Source organism: Argentina anserina, chromosome 3 (assembly GCF_933775445.1).
Source record: "Argentina anserina chromosome 3, drPotAnse1.1, whole genome shotgun sequence".
In the NCBI taxonomy this organism is placed as follows: Eukaryota; Viridiplantae; Streptophyta; class Magnoliopsida; order Rosales; family Rosaceae; genus Argentina; species Argentina anserina.
This window is the reverse complement of record NC_065874.1, coordinates 33,404,076-33,426,516: the sequence shown is the minus strand read 5'-3', so window position 1 is coordinate 33,426,516 and position 22,441 is coordinate 33,404,076. Positions and strand designations below refer to the sequence as shown.

At 38.7% G+C, this 22,441-nt stretch overlaps 1 protein-coding gene across 1 annotated transcript; it reads right to left on the bottom strand.

Annotated features, from left to right (window-relative positions):
* Positions 1–4,271: 4,271 nt before the first annotated feature.
* On the bottom strand, positions 4,272–10,119 carry LOC126789422 (outer envelope protein 80, chloroplastic). The gene is made up of 16 exons (XM_050515572.1): positions 9,454–10,119; positions 8,764–8,857; positions 8,529–8,611; positions 8,256–8,353; positions 8,100–8,169; positions 7,529–7,619; positions 7,353–7,434; positions 7,206–7,241; positions 6,329–6,482; positions 6,090–6,230; positions 5,881–5,951; positions 5,681–5,759; positions 5,487–5,602; positions 5,186–5,333; positions 4,941–5,010; positions 4,272–4,592 (listed from the first exon to the last, which is right to left on the bottom strand). Exons 1-16 carry the CDS (start codon positions 10,033–10,035, stop codon positions 4,438–4,440), a joined length of 2,070 nt encoding a protein of 689 aa, XP_050371529.1. The 5' UTR covers positions 10,036–10,119; the 3' UTR covers positions 4,272–4,437.
* Between the last annotated feature and the right edge of the window lie 12,322 nt (positions 10,120–22,441).

Below are 22,441 nucleotides of genomic sequence, written 5' to 3'. Positions count from 1 at the left end.
GGTTAACATCTCCGTAATAGATTAGGACTCTGAATCCTACGAGATTGTGGTTTTGTAATGCCTATATATAGACCCCCATATCATTCAATAATACACAATTATTTCATTCTGAAAATAGTTATTATTTGTAAAAAAAAACAATAATTTGGGAGAAAATTTATAACTTGATTTTGCATCGTATGTATGATGGACGGATATTATGTGTACACGGATATGTATACATTCAGTCAAATCACATCTTAATTGGAGCTGAAGTTTTCAAAGATATATAGATAGGCCAAATCAGGAAGAAGATAGATCAATCATGTACCAAATGTAAATGGAAGATATTGACTGATATCTGCTCTCAAGTGCGAGCATTAACATGCACGGCCCATGCTTTTATAATTAACAATATCTTGAATCACATATTATGAAAACAAAGAAAAGATCAGTGAAAAGAAAAGGACGAAACATCTTGGACATATATAACACAAGACTTGGGAACAATTTGAATGATGATTCTTTATTTTGAGTACTATGTCCTTCAGAAATTGAGGCCCGAAGAAAACAAGCACCAGCTAGCTTATATAAACGTACATATATACAAAATCGAGTAAAGGGGGTCTCAACCTTTTCATGTTATAGTGATACTTCCTGTTTATGAAACAAACTCAAGCATGCACATCATTGCATCAATCACATTATACGAAAAACTTATGTATACGTACGTATCAAAATGCATTATGTGCGAACCATCTTGTTCAGTGCTTGGAATCTCGTTGGGTATCTATCTACTTTCCATGAATGTGCTCAAACTAGCTTAACCTACTGTGTAAGTTTCCAAAATTGTTGTTGAAAAAATTGGAACTTTTGAAGATGGATTGCTTTGAAAAATGTAAACAGATTGAATTAGGTGATTCAAAACTTTTGGTAGACAATGTTATTGGTAGAAAAGACTATGCCCTGGAAATTAAAAATGGTTAGTTCGACAATACGGTTCCTCATTTCGATGATCGATGATCGATGATGGAACATTTCATTATATACATGACGGCATGAGGCCATACTTTTGGAAGACGAATCAAGCCATTGATACTCCTATTAGGGCATAGTACGACCACAAATTTACATATTAATTTGGAAATTTTTTGGTAATAGTACATCAATTTAAACCCACTATTAATATCAGTACATTAACTTTCTAACACATGAATTTTGCTACATCACATTAGAAACCCGACTTAATATATGTATAATATATGTACATACCGTCATGACGTCGTTAGTTTTAGTGATATGTGTCACATTTTTCAGGGGCAAGTCGGTCTCTTTCTCTCTCACACACATCCCCCGACATTTTGTCGATTCGGACTCATAAATCCCTTTATCCCTTCTGCTCAATCGCTCATGCCGGCACCTCATTCCTCACTCAGTCCCTTGACAGCTGTCCCTTTCAACATCCTCCACCACTCCGTTGACCCTTCCACCATCAGTTTCTCAACACCTAATAGAACCTGAACTATGTCTCGGATATAATCATGAATTCGGCGATTTCTAGTTAGGTTGACGATTATCGTCTCTCTTTATATACCTCACCCACCCACTCTACTACCCAAACTCCTAGTAATGGCCTCCGAAGACTATGTCTCCACTGTGTCCACCGCTGCTGACGACAGTACGAGTTCTAGACTTGCGGAGGGACTCAGCTCGGCTCGGAGGTTATTTCACATCTGAATCTATATCTCAAAGGATCCATTTGATTCATGGAGTTATTGGCCTATTAATGACTTTGAAGTACAACCTTTGTGCGATTCAGCGATTCAGATTTGGTCTGCTTCTTAGGTGCTAGAATATGGAAAGGATGGAAGGTTTTCTTGCCGTCAAAAGTTTTGTATGGAGGGATTTGAGGCCTATCAAACTAACTGCATGTTTCTTCTGTGTTTACGTCCATGAAGGAATTTGAGGGACGGAGAGAGAGAGAGAGAGAGAGAGAGAGAGAGAGAGAGAGTGAGGTGAGGGAGGTGCCCACAGTAAGATGAGAGAGAAGGTTGAGTGCTCAGACTTGAAAGACTAAATTACCCCTTAATTTTTTGACATCCTAACGGTGTTGATGACGTTGTATGATTAATGGGCATAACTTGGAATCTGGTGTACCAAAATTTATGTTTTGAAATTTGGTGTACTGAATTTATGTGAGTATACCTATAAGTCTGTAGAAGATATACTTGGTATATGTGGTTCTAGCAATTTGACTGCTCTTTTCATGGTTTACTAATGGTCTTTAATTATACGAAATATATGTAAACTACTGCCAGAGGTCTTAATAAAGCTTAATGGCGGTCATGCTATTTTGCATGATTTAATTTGGCTACTTATGGTGGAGATCGAGCTCGTGTATTAAAGTTGTGGGAGTTTTGGCCAATTGGAAGTCCTGCTCAGCTGCTTGGTGGCCATGGTGGGACGTCGAGCAACCGAAGATTGCTAAGTAGCGAGAGCTTCTGCGTCCCTGTCTTGTCAATTGATTGCCAATAACCATAGTTCTAATTAACTATCTAACTGTAACGCATGGAAGTAGGAAATGCATGTGTTTGTGTTTAGTTAATTTTACATCAGAAAATTCCGAAGTAGGTGTACGTGGTCCAGTGGGTCCACAGTCAATTGGAACAGAAAGCACCAAGCATATCTATTTGCGCTCTACTGGTGTTATCTTAGTATTCTGGAGACCTGGTATCGTATTCAAGCAATCTCTTGGTCAGAAATTGCACATCCAAGAAGTGAACATTGATCATTCAAATACCACGATGCTTGACAGACCAACGTATTAGTGACCCCACGATTCTGGAAAAGGCCATATGAATCCCCGGCATATGGACTCATTATATATATAGTCCTTATCCAGAGTGAATTTTCACTCTGAAATTTTATAGTGAAGTTCCAATTTTGGCACACTTTTCGGTTAAATTTTTTCACCATAAGTGATTCAATATTTAGGTATGTTATTCAAGATCATCTCTACAAAGTTTCATCCAATTTGACAATGGTTTGAGCTTTCAAAATTGAGATTTACACGAACGGTTCACGTTGAACAGTTTTAATTCATTCATTGATTTAATCTAATTTCAATACCTTAACGATGTCCGAATTAGGTGAAATTTTGTAGAGATGATCTTGAATAGCATACCTAAATATTGAATCAATTATGGTGAAAAAATTTGACCGAAAAGTGTGCCAAAATTGGAACTTCACTCTAAAATTTCAGAGTGAAGCTTCACTCTGGATAGGGACTGATATACATATACATATATATATATATATATATATATATATATATATAATCTGATGATAAGGTAGATGGAGGCTCCGCAGAGAAGAGCAGTTTCCTGTTGGGTTGGTCCGTCCTAGTTGGAGGTGCATTACCTTTGGGGCGGTGAATGAATTGCACATGAAGAAAGCACAAGAAATTATTCCTTTGGCCGGTAACCAAGTGATTGAAGAAGGCTGCATGCATGGTAGAGCAATAAGACAGAGGATGAATTGTTGAAATGAAGAAACAAAACCATGGTGATAAGGTGGGTGCTGCCTAATTAATGAAGAGACATACAATTAATAATTTGCATGAAAACATTGAACGTGAAATGTGGAAGGCTTGAAGGCTATCAATGTTTTCACACTATGACATGCCAATATGCCATGCGTGAAGTAATGCTTATATAAAGACGTCAGAGTATAAGAATAAAGGCATCCGAATTTACTAATTGTCTAAGTTCGAGATCAGGAGTTTTAGCTTGTCTAAGTTCAAGTCTTCAAGATCAAGGTATTTAGGGGCAGTTGAGACTTTACTTGGCATATCACAATTGCATGCATCTGATGACATTTGATAAAATAAAATAAAATAAAATAACAAGACAAGAAATCCTGATACACAACTGATCCACAGTAAATTGTAATTAACATATGTAATTCACAGCAAAAATGCACCAAGCATTTCTGCACTACTGGTGTTAGCCCTCCTGGTATTGTATCCAAACAGTCTTAGTTCGGAATTGCACGTCCAAGAACTCCCTATTCACAACACGAAATTCAAATGCCACGACGAAAACACGCATCTTCTCACGAACTCCCTATCCATGAACCTCCAAATTCTTTGTTCTTTTTTTTGTTGTCTTATGAAAGCAAACTAATCTAACCACCAGTAACTGAAAACTTGCCATTCTCTCCATTTGAGAGCCGATCACGAGCGAACAGACCAAAAATGATTTACAAGTGACTCGAAAGCGTGAGCCAGATAATTTGCAAGGAATATGCAAGTTAGTGACTAAATATATAAACTGATGGAGGATAAGAAGACGGCAATCTGATGTCTGATGAATAAACGATTTGAAAGGGGGAAAGCCTTTCCTTATGAATCTATACAACATGAGCAAAAATAAATGAAAAAAATTAGAATACAATGATCTAGTTCCGCTGACCGACCCCAAAGTGAAATCTCGGGGCACCCCTATCGTTAAATGCATATTCAAGACGAAGTGGTCCTAAAGGCGAGTCTAATCTGATGCCCAACCCATATCCATGCCCACTTCCAGGCTTCAGCCGAGCTCCGGCAGGATCACCTAAATCAACATAGAAGTCAAATTAAAAACCTTCAAGGGTATTATTTAAAGTGTTGGGGGAATTATGGAATACGAGTTCTTTGTCATTTTAAAGAATTTTATCAGACAACCGCACCCCAATCTCTTATTACATCAAATGGCTCATCTGACATCTTAGCAAATGAAGAAATTGGCAGACTTTTTAAACATGTTTAAACCTAAGAGGATAACATTGCAACAGCTCCTTTTGCAAAGTCATGACACCATGACACCCCCCGCCCCCGCTTAGATAGACCAAAAAAAGGGGGGGGGGGGGGGGAAGGCAGGAGAATTTAAACAGAGTGCAAATCAAAATGTAGAGAGACCTACCAGGAACATTTGGACCTGATCCAAGATCTGTGCCATAGTCGGCAAATAAAACTCCCCCAACTGGCCCAACCTGCAACAATAGGACAGGACATAGTGATGGATCAAATCAAGTCAATATTGTAGAAAAGAGATCAGGAAAAGTTTGTACACAGTACTTCTGTTCAAATCTGATGAAAAGCATACCAGCAACAGAGTACTCAATCTTAAGGAGAGTTTGTACACGAACAATCTTATGAAAAGCATACCAGGGGGAAAGAAATTTCTCCAGAGGCAACTGCATAAGATCTACCAGAGCCCACTGCACCTTCTTCATAACCTCTTACACTATTTGTTCCTCCAATGGCAAATGCTTCATGTGGTGGGAAGTTCCCAATCACATGGCCACCAGATAAGCTAGTAATGAAAGAGGGGGAAAAAACACCAAACAAGAAGATCAATTACTTTACCTTGGAAGACAAGAAAAGTATAAAATATCTGGGGAATCAGAGCACGAGGAACCTTGCAACAAAAATTTATGGTTTTGCAGAAACTTTTCAGCTGCTGTACCTAAAAAGAAGGTGTGCAACGCCAATTTCTAGATCTTGCCTGGCACGAGCGGTCATCCTGTTGAAAAACAGCCAATCAGGCAAAACCGGGAGTCCTTGTTCCATGTTGAATTTTAACTGCACGAGATCATAAAGTTAGATATCAAAATTAAACAGTGAGAGAGGTATAACCGTAGAAAAACAGTGGAAGACTACCATTGAAGACCCACGGTCACCAGAAGCTGTATAGACAGTCTCAACTTTAGCAAGCAACATCTCATCATAGCTATTACCACTGCAAAACAACAAAAGACAATGGTGAGAGAAATGCAAGTGTTTTCTCATAAGAAAATATAAATTAAGACATGAAAACTGAACTAATAAGAGTGTACATGGATTGTTTTCAGATCGAGTACCTTGCAGTTAGGGGACTACTAAAGAAATCCTTGATAATAGGACTTCCTTTGTCATCACGAGCACCAGCATGCTGCAACAATTATCCATAATATGGAGTTACATGAGATACAATAAACTAATTAAGCCAATCTTCTAACGAACGTCACAAGCAGTCCAATGTTAAAGCTCATACACGCAAACAGAAAAACAAACATAAATGCATCAGCACCTGAAAGGTAAGCCCAGCCGTGCCGCTCCAATTAGGCCTAATTGGTCGGCTGAAATCGATACCAGCCGAGATGCGACCAATGGTGAAGTTGCTACCATCAAGTTGATTACCGTGGATAAGTGTGCCAGGGGTCCTTGAATTCTAAATAGAAGAAAAAAATGGGCAATCATCTCATCAAAATTTAGAATAGTAAGAATAGTCAGAAAACCTAGCACTAGAAACATAAAACAGTAAACTACCTGAACCATAATCGTCCGGGATGTCCTCTTATCATCTCCTGAAATCCATGGGTCTGAGTAGTTTATACGAAATAAAGAGTCTATCTGGCCCCTCTCTAAGGAAACATGCAGCTTTTGGTTTCTTCCAAAGAGATTTCTATGAGAATAGGCAAAGCTGCAATGCACACAAAGAACATTGAAAGCGTAAAAACGGAACCTTAAGAGTTACGAACTTGGAGCGACACTAGATGACAAGCACACGCAGTTGACAAATCTCTCTAACTACAATTTGAATGTAAGAACACTTGTATATTGTATGTATAAACTTTTTTTATACACAAGAAATACAAATGTTACAGGGTAGCACCACAATTGTCAGCGAAACAGTCTCTGCAGTTGATACCCTAGTCATCTGCTCTTTTTATTTCACATTCCAAAGTATGCTGAACATTACTTTCTATCGACTTCAAAAGGGTTACCTGTCCTAAACGAGATTAGTCAGCTCTAATGTCCAAGAATCTAGAACAAGTACCCTGTTCATTTGTTCAGGTATCAGTCTGAGAATCCAATTTGCCTTGGTATGCTCTACTAATTGAAGTTTCAGACACTAGCCCTGGCCTCTAATGTTTAATTTCAAAAATAGGAATCAAGAGTAAAGCATATGATATGATTATAAAAGCATATACAATATATATATAAAGTACTAGCCCTTTCTGTTGTAAGTCATGGGGGAGTCTAACCAACCCACACTTTGCACCAGTAACAAAGAGTGGTGAAAAACTTATCTAACTAGATCTAATGAATCAAGATGATATATGAATAGCTTGGCACCAGAAAAGAAAAAAAAAACATGAAACACTAGACAAGAAGAACAAATGATAATGTATAGTATCATTACCTTCCGATGAGTCCTGACAGAGGGCCACTTGTTATTCTAAAAATAGAAGCAAAAAAAATGAAAGTTAGGATTTAACACTACAAAACTAATCTTTAAACTCAATCTTGACATAAACGTCAATCTGTGTGAATCCCTCATTTGACTTACCCACTTGATATACCACCACCAGCAGAAAAACCTCCACTTGGCCGCTCAACGACATTCATTGCAATATCGACCTTACCACTGTCTACAAATTTGAAATAATTTTAGAAAACAAATTCACCCGTATCCATGTCACAACCATTAAAACAATTATCTCAACTGAATTACTTATACACCACCTGCTGGTTGGGGAATAATACTAACATCTTCCATAAGCCCCATAGTTAATACAGTTTCCACATCTCTCTTTCCTTGAAGCATACTATAGACCTACATAGGCATCACCCCAAGTTGCATCCCTTTATTAGTGGACATCTCAAAACTAGATTTAGTGAATCACTTTATCAAAGAACCACCTATGCACAAATACATGATGACTAAGAGAGAAATATTACTAGACTCTAGTTGCCAACCCAGAAAATGTAAATGCACACAACCCACTGATTTGAGATATATAGTGGATCCTTCATGGTACTACAAAACTATTGTTAAAGGTTTGAGCACAAGGAAAGTTCAGTAATTAACTGTCACTTTCTATTTATGACCTTCTCTCGCAAATTACGAATCTTACATCCAAAAAGGAAATCAACAAAAAAAAAAATTTCCTCGCATATAAAAGAAAATTGAAACAAAGAAGATTTTCCAAAACACTGAGCATAACTAGACAATAAGGGCAGTCCCTTAAAGCAAACCTAATGTCCCCAAATACCACTGTAAAACTTATCGTTCAAGATAGTTCCAGATAAGTACCTGTCCTTTTTTAGTTGTGAGTTGGCGAAGAATCGTTTCTGGCTTTGTCTTCCCTGTAGTTGGCTCACCCCTAATTAGTCAAGAAATCTTGTCAACTGCCATTGCACCTTTTCCAGATACTTTAAATTCAAGTATAGCTAATGATCAGAATCTTACGTCTTCCTGTCAAGGAATCGTATAGCAATGTTATTGACTTCAGTTTCTGAAACTTGTAACTTCAGAATACCTCCTGATAGAACCTCAACAGCTGAAACCTACACCGAAGGTAAAAAAAAAATGTAACTATTATGTAGATCATTGGAAAGAAAGAAAGTGTTTGAGCCTGAGGAGTAATTTGATATTCTACAGCACTAAAAATAATAAATTCGACTGTCTAAATGATAAGAATGTAACATACAAAGTCAAATATTATAGTGATGGGAAACAAACCATTGCAAAAAGTCCCCGATCCATGTACCAGTCATTAATGGATGTGATTACTTCATTCAAACGCTTTAGATTAATAACTTTTCCTGCACAACTTGACACCAAAATCTAAAATAAATATAAGCCTCCTCACATATGAAAAGTGGCACTAGAAAAACAAAAGATCTTTCATGCAAAGCATCTGAACTCCAGACATGCAGCCGTGAATAGGTATATAAGCCATTGAAGAAAAACCTACCATATCCATCATAAAATGCATCCTTAAGAAACTTGGCAGGAAGAACATTTGCCCCTTCACATACCAGCCCTTGGAATTCCTGGTTTGGTTTTACCTTGCAGCATTAAAAGAAAAGGAATTCAGATTATTCTCATAGTCCCATCTCCAATTGGATAAGAAAAGCCTATTCATATGCATGAGTCTGCACCATCTTATGAAAAATAAGAACAAACGCTCGGGTCACAAAACCACTACTTTCACTTACTTTAATCTCTTTCCCTACTTACCACATGAGTACCAGCTTAGCTACGATGCAATGCTACGCAAACTTCATCTGAAGCACAACTATACTCAAGTTCATTATCAACTGCAAAAACTAATTCTTCACTTAAATAATCACTACTTTCACTTTCTTTATGCTCTCTCCCTATACTTCAAGTCTTAAACCAACAAAAAAGGAAGCACAAACTACTCGACTTAGTTTCTCTCCAACAACCTATACGCACACCACACCTGCACAAAGCCTCACCCAACAATTGCATACAATAACATGAACTATAACAACTAATGTCAGCTCACAGAATCACAAAAAGTAACGTGAACATTGCACACACAGTAACCTCAGCACAATAAATATGAACAATAAACACTTAATGCTTGGTTCACATGCTCGAAATTCGATTTCAATTTCGACAAACAATGCATAACTACCTGAAAGATCAATCTGATACCATCCCTAGTATCAATAGCCACAGGCATACACTGACAGAAGTAGCCGCTGTCAATGATCCTATGCACGTCTTCCTGCACCTCTCTCACAGTCAGCGCCGAGTTGGCTCGGCACGCCTTGAGTGCTCCTAAGGCCTCCAATTCCAGGTCCTTCCTCTCCAGCTCCTCGCCGTCCTTGTTCCTTATCAGCACCTCGCTTATCAAAACCCTCTCCTCCGATCCCGACCGGGTCGACGACTCGTCGGACCGGGACAGCGACAACGAGGCCGAGCACAGCAGCGGAGACTTCCTGACCGGCCAGCTCCGGTCGTCGGCCGAGCCGCGGGAGCGAGTCAGGGACAGCGACGCCGAGCAGAGAAGCGGCGGATTCGGCTCGGCGGGAAGAGGTTGGGGACGGTTGAGGACAGGCGAGCGGGATTTGATCGAGGCGATGAGTTGACTCAGCGAGTTTTTGGAGAAGAGGGAGCGGAGGTCGAACGGCGGCGGCGGCGGCGGAGGAGGAGGAGCGCGGGGGATTTTGAGAGAGGGGAATGAGATGAAGCGTACGTCGTCGTTTCGTTGCATTGTGATTTGGAGAAGAGGTTTGCTCTGTGAAATTGGGAGGGTCTGGGTTTTAGGAGGGAAGATAAACCCGAGAGAGAGAGAGAGAGAGAGTGAGAGTGAGAGTGAGAGTGAAGTTAACTTCAGCAGCGGGGTTTTGGTATAGAAGGAAGAAGACGGAGAGTCCGACATGGGTCTGGAGCCGGGTCGTGGGTTTGGGCCGTTTGTTTCTTTTTGGATTTCGGGTTGTAATTATTTGCACCTGAACCAAGGATGATTTTTTTTTTTAATAAAAACACACTAATGTTGTTGTGTGTGGGGGTGGTGGTGTAACTCAATGAATGAGGGGTGCTAGTATAGTCTCTGTTCGAAATATCGGCGATATGACCGATATATCGTTGATATTTCGAATCTGATACGATAAGAGCATATCGGTCAAAATTTATCGGTCAACGCAAAAATGATAGTCAACGGTCAAATATCGGTCAAACTTTGATTTTTTTATTATTTTTTCAATTTTTGTTTAATTTTTGTAATATTTATTTCCTCTATTTTTTTGAAAAACTTATATTTATTTTCATTTTTTCATATATATTTTTAATTTATATAAATTTTAAATATATATTATGAATTTCAAGTCTAAATAATCATTCTTAAATACCTATTTTTATTATTAGATGTCGTTCATGTACTTTAATTGTCATTAAATCAAGTATTTATTTTGTTTAGTTTACTTAGTACCGATTTTTTAGTTTATTTGGTACATATTGAAGTATAATTTTATAAATTTTATTGAAAATAAGCAAATCCGATAAAACCGATATATCCCCGATAAAACCGATATATCCCCGATAAAACCGATATATCCCCGATATATCGTTTTACCTCTCGACCGATACGATGCCGACAACAATATTTAGAACATTGAGTATAGTTAATAAGTCAGATGAGACATGGATGGTATATCGATCTACATCCTCGATTATCCTCGCCAAATAGTGCAAATTGATTTTTCAATAAAGGTGTATGTAGTATATTTACTCAGATTTTTGGTTTGAAACTTATTACTCAATGGGCTGGCTACTCAATGCGGCAGATATTCAAATACTGGTTTTGCAGACAGTTTTTGAGGCAGTGATCCCTTTGATGGCTTTTAAGCTAGTGTAAATTAGAGTAAGCTTCTGTCTACGATGACCTCTAGATTATACTGATCACGTACGGAAGTTACGTCCCCGATTCAAAAGTAAGAATGTCGATGTGAATTGCCTAATTCCCGACTATATATATATATATATATATATATATATAGGCAATTTCAGGTGCGGACGTTCCGATTCCGGCGAAGGCAGGTGATATCATCTGTGCCAGCCAGATCTTAATCAGCGACTCACGACGGCCGAAATATGCAAAAATCAAGTTTTTTTTGGAGATTTTGGTGATTTCACGATTTCGGCCACCGTGGGTCGCTGATGGAGCTCCGACCAGCACAGACGGGACCGCCAGGAGGTGAGGACTGCAGCTGTCGTGGTCCGCCCCACCGTTGTGACATGTCGTCGCCGGAATCGGCGAATTCGTACCTTACGTAAGACGGACGTCCGCGCTTGAAAATCCTCCAATATATATATATGCTTCTCCATCTGTTGTAGGTGATCGAGTGAATATGATCTTTTGTTGCTTGCTTATTTGTAGCAAATACAAAACAAACTATATATGTAGAAACAAGTAGAAAAGTATGGCGGTCAGCTTCAATTGGAACAAACAAGATTTATTTAATATACACAACAAAATTAAGGAAATTCTTTCGCCCCTCCTTGTATAAGTATGACTGCAATCTGTCTGAGTGTTGATCACTAGATCCCACAATGCAGGGTGCCCTCCTTGTATGACTGACAGTATTACAGCGCCTTCACCTCAGAGCTCTGTTATAGTTACAATGCATACCAAAATAACCATAATGATTACCAGTCCACTTAATTACCCGGCCCTCTGAATCAATAGCATCATTCAACAAAGAAAATAACTGTCGACTCAAGCAGATACATTGATGGATCGATAATGATAAATATTATGCAAGCATGATCGTTAAATATAGGCACATCGCGGACAATTAATGCATAATTTATTGCATTCATTAATGCATGATTCTATAACTGTAACGACCCCAAAATTTCAAACCTGAAAACTCAAAATTTCAAAGTCGTTAAACACCAAACAATCTCGATGAAATCGAAATCGTTTAAAATGCCACAGCGGATCATCTCTGAGTTCAAATACAACTCAGTCAAACCGATTATTACAAACCAAATTATAATTTAACATTATAACAAATGGAAATATATAATCCTCACAACAACCTCACAAGATAGTCACACAAAATCCTCATACAAGCTGGAGATAAATAACTTCAAGTCCTCTGAACGGTCCGTCAATTCCCGCTAATACACACCTGCGGAGATATCCACTACACCATCGAATTGGTGCACCGGGATTGTAAACACAAACCCGGTAAGCTTTACAGCTCGTATGAGTAAAATGAAAATATAACTCGCATATTAATATATATATATACGAAAATCCACAAATCAAACAAATATAAATGCACTCATGAGTCAATGGACAGCCCATCTGGTTGTCCCAAAGAAATATGAAAAGAAGCGCTCATGAGAAATTAAGTAACCCTTCTGGTTACCCAAATGCATTTATAATACGGGTACCAAGAACGCTGGTACACATCTGTTACCCCTCTCGTAGTACACCGTTGATATTGGATAGCCACCCGCTACCCAACATCCACCAATCTGAGTACCCATGAGCCGATAACCACCTGTTACCTCACATGCAGTACTAAGGCAGACAGACTAGAGCTCTAACTGTATCGTAACTTTCGCTCGGCCAAAGGCTAGGTTCCGACTTGCCAAACACGTACAATAATCTCACATCATATTGTACAAAATCAGGTCCGAAGACAATCAACATTTAACAATCTCCATGTTAAATTCACGTACAATAATCTCACATCATATTGTACAAATCAAAAATCACATGCTCGATAAAATCTTGTCATTGAAATGACATCATCACGATAGTATCATAACAGTACATTATATAGCAAACTATATATATATATGTACTTATTTACCATTTATACAATATATATATATATATATAATCCTCTATATCGTATACGTGTCATAATTAGTAAACACGTCCGAAGACAAAACGTTTAACAAACACATATTAAAATCACGTACAATAATCTCACATCATATTGTACAATTTAATTCACATGCTCATCATATAATTCTCGTCATCGAAATGACTAATTCCAATGAATTCATAACAGTATATAATATAACAAATTATATATATAAGTACTTATTTACCATTTATACGAATATATATATTCCACTATATCATATACATGTCGTATTTCAATATTTAAAACTCTTGCAAAAATCTTGAATTCACCGCAAGGGTAGATTCGTAAATAAGTGAGATTTTACTCACCTTATCAACTCGAGCGTAATTCCACAATTTCCGAAGATAATTCATTTCCTTAATTTATCGATCACCTTGAAAAGATAAGAAAAGAATTTAGAATCGTTTCGTAAACCTTTAAATGCCGAAACAGTAATAATCGGTTATTGTTCAGCAATTTTCAGTTTACGAATTTACTGTTCACGGTTACTATTCACTGTTCACGTATCACTGTTCACGTATTTACTATTTGTGTATTACTGTATAAATACACACCCAATACGTATCTCTGTACGAGTACATAATGTTTACGTATTCCTGTACGTATAAAAAACTATTCAAAATGTACGTACTATCTCAGTAAATATTAATTACCGAATTACCCTTCTAAAATTACTTTTTACCTTTAATAAAAGTAATTTATATTTACAATTACCATACGTAAATAAAATTTACATTTACATTTACCGTACGTAAATAAATTACAAAATTACCCTTCCGGAAACACTGTTCACGCCGCCGTACGTGGCGGCGCGTGGGGTACACGCGCCACTCACCGGCGACCGCGCGTGGCGCTTACGCGCCACTCTCTGTGGCAGCGCGTGGGGCCCACGTGCCGATACTAACCAAGGCGCGTATGACGCCACCGCCGCCCCAAATCTCATCTCCTTCCTCCCCTCTTCCTTCCCAAGGCATCACACCGTGCCTAGCCACCTCAACGCCTCCACACGCGCCGCCTAAGGCGGCGGTGTTCATCAATTCTCCAATCCCGCAAAATCAACCCAAATCCAACCAATTTCAATCCCACAATCACACACAAGCATCAATCACTTCAATTCTTACCTAAATCGCACGGTGGAGCTGTTGGAACCCGTCGGCGAGGAATGGATCGTCGGTGGAGCTCGATCTTTCAAGGGGGCTTGCATCGGCTCGAGTTGCGTAGTGATAGCTCACATGCGGCGCCGGAGGGAGGAGAGGGGTGTGGATCGTGTGCTCGTATCAGCGGAGGGCTGCTCGAACGGCGGAGGGCTGGAACCCGTCGTCGCTGGGCTCGGTGAGGTTCGACGATACTTCGCGGCGACGCTGGAGCTCGTGCCATGCTCGGTGGGTCGTCGTGTCGAGCTGCTGAGCGCCTTGGAGCCGGCGGTGAGGAACACCTCCCTCGGAGGAGGGAGATCGAAGGTGGAAGCCGAGAGAGAGAGAGAGAGGAGAGCTCGGGTGAGAGGGAGAGAGAACGAGAGAGAAAAGAGAGAAAGTGGGAAAAGGAGGCGGGGTGAAGGGTTTCCGAAAATGGAAACCCTAATCCCACAATTTTTCCTTTTATACCCTTTTTCCAAATCGGAAACTAACTTCCGTCGTTAATAACTTTCGCGTCAGACGTCCGATTCGAACGCTTCGAACGCGTGACGTGTCCACGAACTCGTATCGATGAGCTCTACAACTTCCGTGAAGGAAGTTTTCGCAACCGAGTAACGGAATAAAATTCGATCTATACGTTGCGGTAACGTTACGTTTTTCTAATTAAACGATCCGAAAACGTTTCTGTTTTCGTTTCGAAATGTCGCAAACCACCAATTGTCGTCTTGAATTAATTTCACAAATTTAGCACTTTGAAACTACTCGACATTTAGTTTCGAAAAAATTCGGGTTATTACAATAACATATTTCACCATTTCAAGCTTGTTTAGCCGTTTAGGTTAATGTTATTGAATCATTTTGATGGCTCTAGATAATACAGATAGCTTAATCGCCCCTCCTCGATAGCTTCAGCCTTCAGAAGTCTTCATCTGCAGTACTTGAGTGGATATGATCTGATTGCTTGCTTATTTATAGCAAATACAAAATAAACTATGTAGAAACTCGTCAGCTTCAATCGGAACAAATACGATTTATATAATTTATACATAACAAAATCTAAGTGTCGTTCATTGCCAAAATGCATGGTGCTCTAGCTCCTTGTATGACTGATCGGCAGTATTGCAGCGCCTTCACCTCACACATCTGTCATAGTTACGATTCATGCCAAATGAATTCTAGTCCACGAACCCGGCCCTCTGAATCAATAGCATTATTCAACAAAGAAGTTGTCTGTTTCAAGAAAATACGTACATCGATGATTATCGATATATAATATGCAAATGAAGAAAAATACAAGCTGGAATATGAACAATTAGTTACCTAAATGATGATAGAGTCTGGAAGGGTATCCATTGTCACGAAAAATATTGAATTCTTTCAACTGCATCATCTGCATGCCCTCAGTTAGATCATCCGGATCCATTTTAACAGATGCTAGGTAAACGTTCAGCTCACCCGCTGCATCAACTGCATCTAATACTAGGCTATAATAACAATAACGATGATATGTCGGCTTCATCCAGGTTATCTGCACTCTCACAAATTGCAGTTGGGTTTTCTAGAAGAGGATGATCAACCCAAACCAAAACTCTGATCAGATAACTAGATAGATTCGAATGATAAATTATGCTTTATTTGTAATCTACTCTTTCATCACACGAGGACTGAATATATAGTGAGGGGTTATGAGTTCATGCATGTATACCTTTCGCTTGTTGAATTCCTCCACAGCAAATCGGGCAGGTCCTATTCCCCCTAAATCCATATGATAATCAATTCCCTGTTCATATTAAAAAGAGAGTAACAGGCCGGGGTAATCTTTCACATTAGTACATCAGCATAATTCAGTAACTAAAAACAACGAGACCACAGTATATATATACCCTATTAACAGTCATTGGAATTAGAACCCCATTTTCATCATAACAACCCATCTCAAAGAGATAAGCAGTAAGAGGATTATCCATCGAAAGCTCATCCTTATTATTGTTATTGTGATCGGGGTTGTGGTTGATAGCTTCAAAACTCCCAATCCTTAAAACTAGTCTTGCATTTTTGTGAATACATTTACTACTCATAGTTGTCATGCTACTCCCCAATTTTCTAAGCACAGAACGAAGAGCCATCATCTGTAAATTGCGCATTACCGAAATTAGGAATACGGATAAGATAATCATTAAAAAAGAATGGCGTTCTGCTTCTTACCTTGAAAACAATAGAAGCCTGAAGTTTAGAGCAGATCGATCGCAGAGGAAGCCGTCAACGTTAAGGTGTCCAATTGAACCCTAATTCGACCAATTTTGGGTTTGAAGTAGCTATATACAGTATATGATTTATATACCAAGTAATTATTTATTTAATAATTAGTTGATTAAATATTAGAAAAAAAAATTAATGAATAAATGTAATAACCCGATTTTTCGGAATGATTTTTGGATCACTTTTGAATTTGTAAAGTATGTGAAATTCATTAAACGTGTTTGTGCCGCCTTGCGAAGTCGGAAATTGAAAACGGAAACGTTAACGGAACGTTTATTTAGAAAAACATTACGTTTCCGAGACGTGAACATCGACTTTTACTCCGTCGATCGTTTGTGAAAACTTTCTTCACGAAAGTCGTAGAGCTCGTCGATACGAGTGCGTGGACGTGTGACGCGTTCGAATCGGACATCAGACGTAAAAGTTATTAACGTCGGAAGTTCGTTTCCGATTTTGGAAATAGTATAAAAGGAAGGAGAGGAGATAAAAAATTAGAAAATCAGTTTTTTTTTTTCCAAAAATCAGCTCGGGTAATGTTCACCCGACCCAACAATCTTCTCCGGCCGATTTCTCCACCATCCGACGTCGCCTCGTGTCGTGCCACCTATCAAACTGACGGGCTCGACGATCTCCATCTTTTGGGCTACCATTGCACTCCGGCGACAACCACACACGGTGCAGCAACCGCCGGAAGTTACTGCTGTGTCGGCGCCGCCTCCTCCGGCCACCATAGCTCGAGATTCTTGGGGGGTTTTGCTTGTCTCAGTCCCAGCAACATTCCCACAAAAGGAATCGAGCCAAATCGAAGTGTAAGTACCCGAATCAAAATTTCAATTTCTAGGGTTTGTGAATAGTGCCGAATTTATGTTCTTCGTTGTTTGGACTGTTTAGACTCGGATTTAGACCTTGGTGTCAACTAGAAAGTTGTTAGAAATGTTGTTTAGGTTGTGGTGGTGAAATTTGGTGATGATTGGTGGCATTCTGTGAATAGTAACTGTGAATAGTGATCTGTAACAGTAAATGTGAACAGTGACGCCGCATGAATAGTGAGTGTGAAGAATGATCTGTAACAGTAAATGTGAACAGTGGCATGGTAAACAGTGACTGTGAACAGTGGCATGGTAAACAGTGACTGTGAACAATGTTTTGGGAAAACAGTAACTGTAAACAGTGGTTTAGTAAACAGTGATTAGTGAACATGAACAGTGTTCTGTGAACAGTGTTTTATGAACAACATTTAGCTGTGCTGAAAATCGTCACCTGATATTTTAAGTATCATTTTCTAAGCATTTATCATGCTATTAGGTGACTGACGAAACAAGTGAAGAAATTACTTTCAGTGTCGTGGAAGTTGCACGCAAGAAGGAAGGTGAGTAAAATCTCACATATTTACGAATCTACCATTGCGGAGATTCAAGATTTTGCAAGAGTTTTTAATATTGAATTACGACATGTATACAATATAGTGGATTACATATATATTGTATAAATGGTAATAAGTATATATATATATATATATAGTTTGCTATATTATATACTGTTATGAATTAATTAGAATTGGTCATTTCGATGACGAGAATTAAATATTGAGCATGTGATTTGTTTTTTGTACAATATGAAGTGTGATTATTGTACGTGGTTTTAACATGAGTTTGTTAAAATGTTTTGTCTTCGGACGTGTTTATGAAATATGACATGTATATGATATAACGGATTATATATATATTGTATAAATGGTAAATATGTACATATATATATAGTTTGCTATATAATATACTGTTATGATTTTATCGTGATTATGACATTTTGATGACGAGATTTTATATCGAGAATGTGATTTTGATTTGTACAATATGATGTGAGATTATTGTACGTGATTTTAACATTGAGATTGTTAAAATGTTGATTTGTCTTCGGACTTGATTTTTGTACAATATGATGTGAGATTATTGTACTTGATTTTAACATGGAGATTGTTAAAATGTTGATTTGTCTTCGGACTTGATTTTTGTACAATATGATGTGAGATTATTGTACGTGATTTTAACATGGAGATTGTTAAAATGTTGATTTGTCTTCGGACTTGATTTTTGTACAATATGATGTGAGATTATTGTACGTGTTTGGCAAGTCAGAACCTAGCATTTGGCCGGACGAAAGTTACGATACAGTTAGAGCTCTAGTCTGTCTGCCGGAGTACTGCATGAGAGGTAACGGGTGGTTACCTGCTCATGAGTACTCATATTGTTTTGATGTTGGGTAGCATGTGGTTGCCCAATATCACCGGAGTACTGCATGAGAGGTAACAGGTGGTTATCTGCTCATGAGTATTTATATTGTTTTGATGTTGGGTAGCAGGTGGTTACCCAATATCGGCGGTGTACTACGAGAGGGGTAACAGATGTGTACCAGCGTTCTTTAGTACCCGTATTATAAATGCATTTGGGTAACCATAAGGGTTGCTTAATTTCTCATGAGCGCTTCATTTCATATTTTTTTGGACAACCAGATGGGTTGTCCATTGACTCATGAGTGTATTTATATTTGTTTGATTTGTGGATTTTCGTATATATTGTTATGCGAGTTATATTTTCATTTTACTCATACGAGCTGTAAAGCTTACCGGGTTTGTCTTTACAATCCCGGTGCACTAATTCGATGGTGTAGTGGATAACTCCGCAGGTGTGGATTAGCGGGAATTGACGGACCGCTCAGAGGACTTGAAGTTATTTATCCCCAACTTGTGTGAGGATCTGGTGTGACTATCTTGTGAGGTTGTTGTGAGGATTATACATTTCCATTTATAATAATGTTGAATTATAATTTGGTTTGTAATAATCGGTTTGACTGAGTTGTATTTTGAACTCAGAGATGATCCGTTGTGGCATTTTAAATGATTTCGATTTCATTGAGATTATATGGTGTTTAACGACTTTGAAATTTTGAGTTTTTAAGCTTGAAATTTTGGGGTCGTTACAATAAATACGTACAGTATATCATTATAAAATAAATTTATCTTAGGGCTTCTTATAAAAAAAAGTCACAATTGATGCATGTATTTAGTAAGATATGAAAATTAGAAAAAATTCAGTATCCTAATTTTTTTAAATCGTTGCCCACAAAATTCAAAAATATTACGGGGTGCCAATGACTCTTTCACATCGAAACCTCTCTCTCTCTCTCTCTCTCTCTCTCTCTCTCTCTCTCTCTCTCTCTCTAATATATCTGCTTTCCTCTCTGAGCCTTGTCGGCGGCTCTTTCTGGTGAAGACATAATCAAGGTCGTGAAACAAAGGTGGCAGAGATCAAGGAGAGTCACGATGGCGATGCCAGAATCGAGTCAAATGAAAAACGGATCGGATCTGGACTACCCTTTTTCCACCCTCTTTTGAGAGTGCGACAGCTGGAGATCGGAGGTGAATGGAAGCTATCGATGTCAGAGAGGTGCGGTCACTGTCGGAGGAGCTCAGTCGAATCAAGTGTGGGATTTGGTCTACAGATTGAAGTGGAGGTCCGATCTGGATTCGAGAGCAGAGGAGTGAAGGCCGACATGAATCTTATCGCCATGGATGTTGCGATCCTTGGCTTGAGGATGTCTAGTTCCGCCCGACGATAGGTTGGAACTGAAGAGAGGACGACGGCGTTGTGGAGTGCGTGGAACAAGAGCGGCTAATGTAGCGCCGATCGGATATGATGGTGAAGTTGTGGGTGTGACAACGACAGAGAAAACAAAGCTGATTGCATAGCAGAGATGGTCGTGGGTGCCCAAAGCAATTTTTTGGGTGCCAAAGTCAAAAAAAATTCGTTCGTTTCTTCAATTCTTCGTTTTCAAGTTTCAATTTACGTGATTTTGTGAATGTTATCCACTATATTGATATGTGACTATTAGTTTTGTTAATAAAGCTATTTCAATTACAATATCGCCCACAATAACTGTCACATCGACTGTCACAATGGGAGTCACACCACCTGTCACACTACTTGTCACAAAATAATGTTTGTGTGATATGTAGTGTGACATGCAGTGTGACAGACAAAAAACTAGTGTGATAGACAGAAAACTAGTGTGATAGGTTGTGTGACAACAAGTGTGACACCACCCTAATGTCGATATTTAGATTGTATGAATTGATTTAAGAAGTTGAAGATCACATAACAATATACAAATTAAAATTTGTTATTTCTAGTCATTCTTCTTCTTCTTTATCTTGTCACAACATAGTCACATAAAATAATGTGACAGCGGGTGTGATATGTAGTGTGACAGTGAGTGTGATAGGTAATGTGACAATGAGTATGACAGTCTATGTGACAACAGTTGTGATATGTAGTGTGATATCAGGTGTGACAGCAGATGTGATAAGTAGTGTGACATGTAGTGTGACAGCGGCTATGATAGATAGTGTGACAGTGGGTGTAATAGCAACTGTGACAGCAGCTGTGATAGGTAGTGTGACAGTGACTGTGACATGTGGAGAGGAAATATTTAAATATGCGTAATTATGTTAAAATTTAAAGCAGATTGGTATAAGTATGGCCAGAATGAAGAGAATAACTAGAATTAGCGAGCTTTGAGCTCCAATTTCGCCGGAATAACTTGGATTACCACCATGGACGGTGGCAGCCCCTTGTGAGGGTTGTTGCGTTTTTTACGGTGGTCGGTTTAGAGTGGGTATGGTATCAAATGAAAGAGGGAGAGAGATTTTTCTAACGGTACCAACTACGCTCAAATCCATCGCCGGACGGTAAAGTTATGGCTGAACTTTTTCCAAGAAAAAAGAAAAAGAAGAAGATGAAGAATAATAGTTGGAGATGTCATAACCCCGAATATGGAATGATAAAAATTCGAATTCGAAGCCATGAAAACTCAAAAACAATCTCAAATATATTGAAATCATCTTATCATAACAGTGTATCGAAACTGAGTTCACATCATGACTCAGTCAACTCGAATAATACACAACCAATGAAAATGTAAAATTCACTCAATCCTCACCACAAACATCATATTTACTGTTTTACATAACGATGTTCACATTTACTGTTTACAGAATATTGTTCATGAACATTGGTCGCAGTACTATTCATGTGGCGCCACAGTTTACCGACCACCACCAATGACCACCAAATTTCACCACCACAATCTAAATGATATTCATAACAACTTCCTAGTTCACCACAAAGTCTAATTCTGAGCCTAAACACTTCAATTTAATAAAAACCGAAAAGCCTCAATTTAAAACCTATGATTTCTTTTCTTCGATTCTCCTAAAACACAACGATTTGGGCTAAATCTTTTGTAGGGTTTGTAGTATGGAAGGAGACCTTCAAAATGGGACAAGAATCTTACCGATTGGTTGTCGGAGGAGGGAGATCCGACAAGTTGAAATTCGGCGAAATATGATTTTTCGGAAGAACTTCCGGGTTTCGCCGCTTCCAAACCGCGGCGAGATGGCGGGTGGCACTACCACCAATCGACAGGGGATGCAGCAACCTTTCAAACATGACCGGTGTGCCGCTCTATAGTAGCCGGACAGCGGAGATCCGACAGCCCAAAGTCGGCTGCTCGGGAGAGAGAATATCAAGATTTTTTCGGGGTAAACTGTACCGATCCGAATTTCTGATGTTTCTCCCCATTTTTCTCTTTAATTCCCCTATTTATACTATTTTACAAAAATGTCCAAATACCTTTTGATTCGTAACTTCTCGATTTAGGCGTGCCACATGTCCACAAATTCGTATCGACGAACTCTACGACTTTCATGTAAGAAGTTTTCTAAGAAACCCAATGAGTCAAAAGTCAACTCTTAGACTCGTCAAATTGAACGTTGCCGACC

What these genes read in the sequence shown, in the direction of transcription:
- LOC126789422 (XM_050515572.1), bottom strand. Translation starts at nt 10,035, where the DNA reads ATGCAACGAAACGACGACGTACGCTTCATCTCATTCCCCTCTCTCAAA. An exon ending in GTATCAGATTGATCTTTCAG is followed by an intron (nt 8,858 to 9,453) that starts GTAGTTATGCAT and finishes TAATGCTGCAAG; the next exon opens with GTAAAACCAAACCAGGAATT. An exon ending in CCCGGACGATTATGGTTCAG is followed by an intron (nt 6,231 to 6,328) that starts GTAGTTTACTGT and finishes TCTTCTATTTAG; the next exon opens with AATTCAAGGACCCCTGGCAC.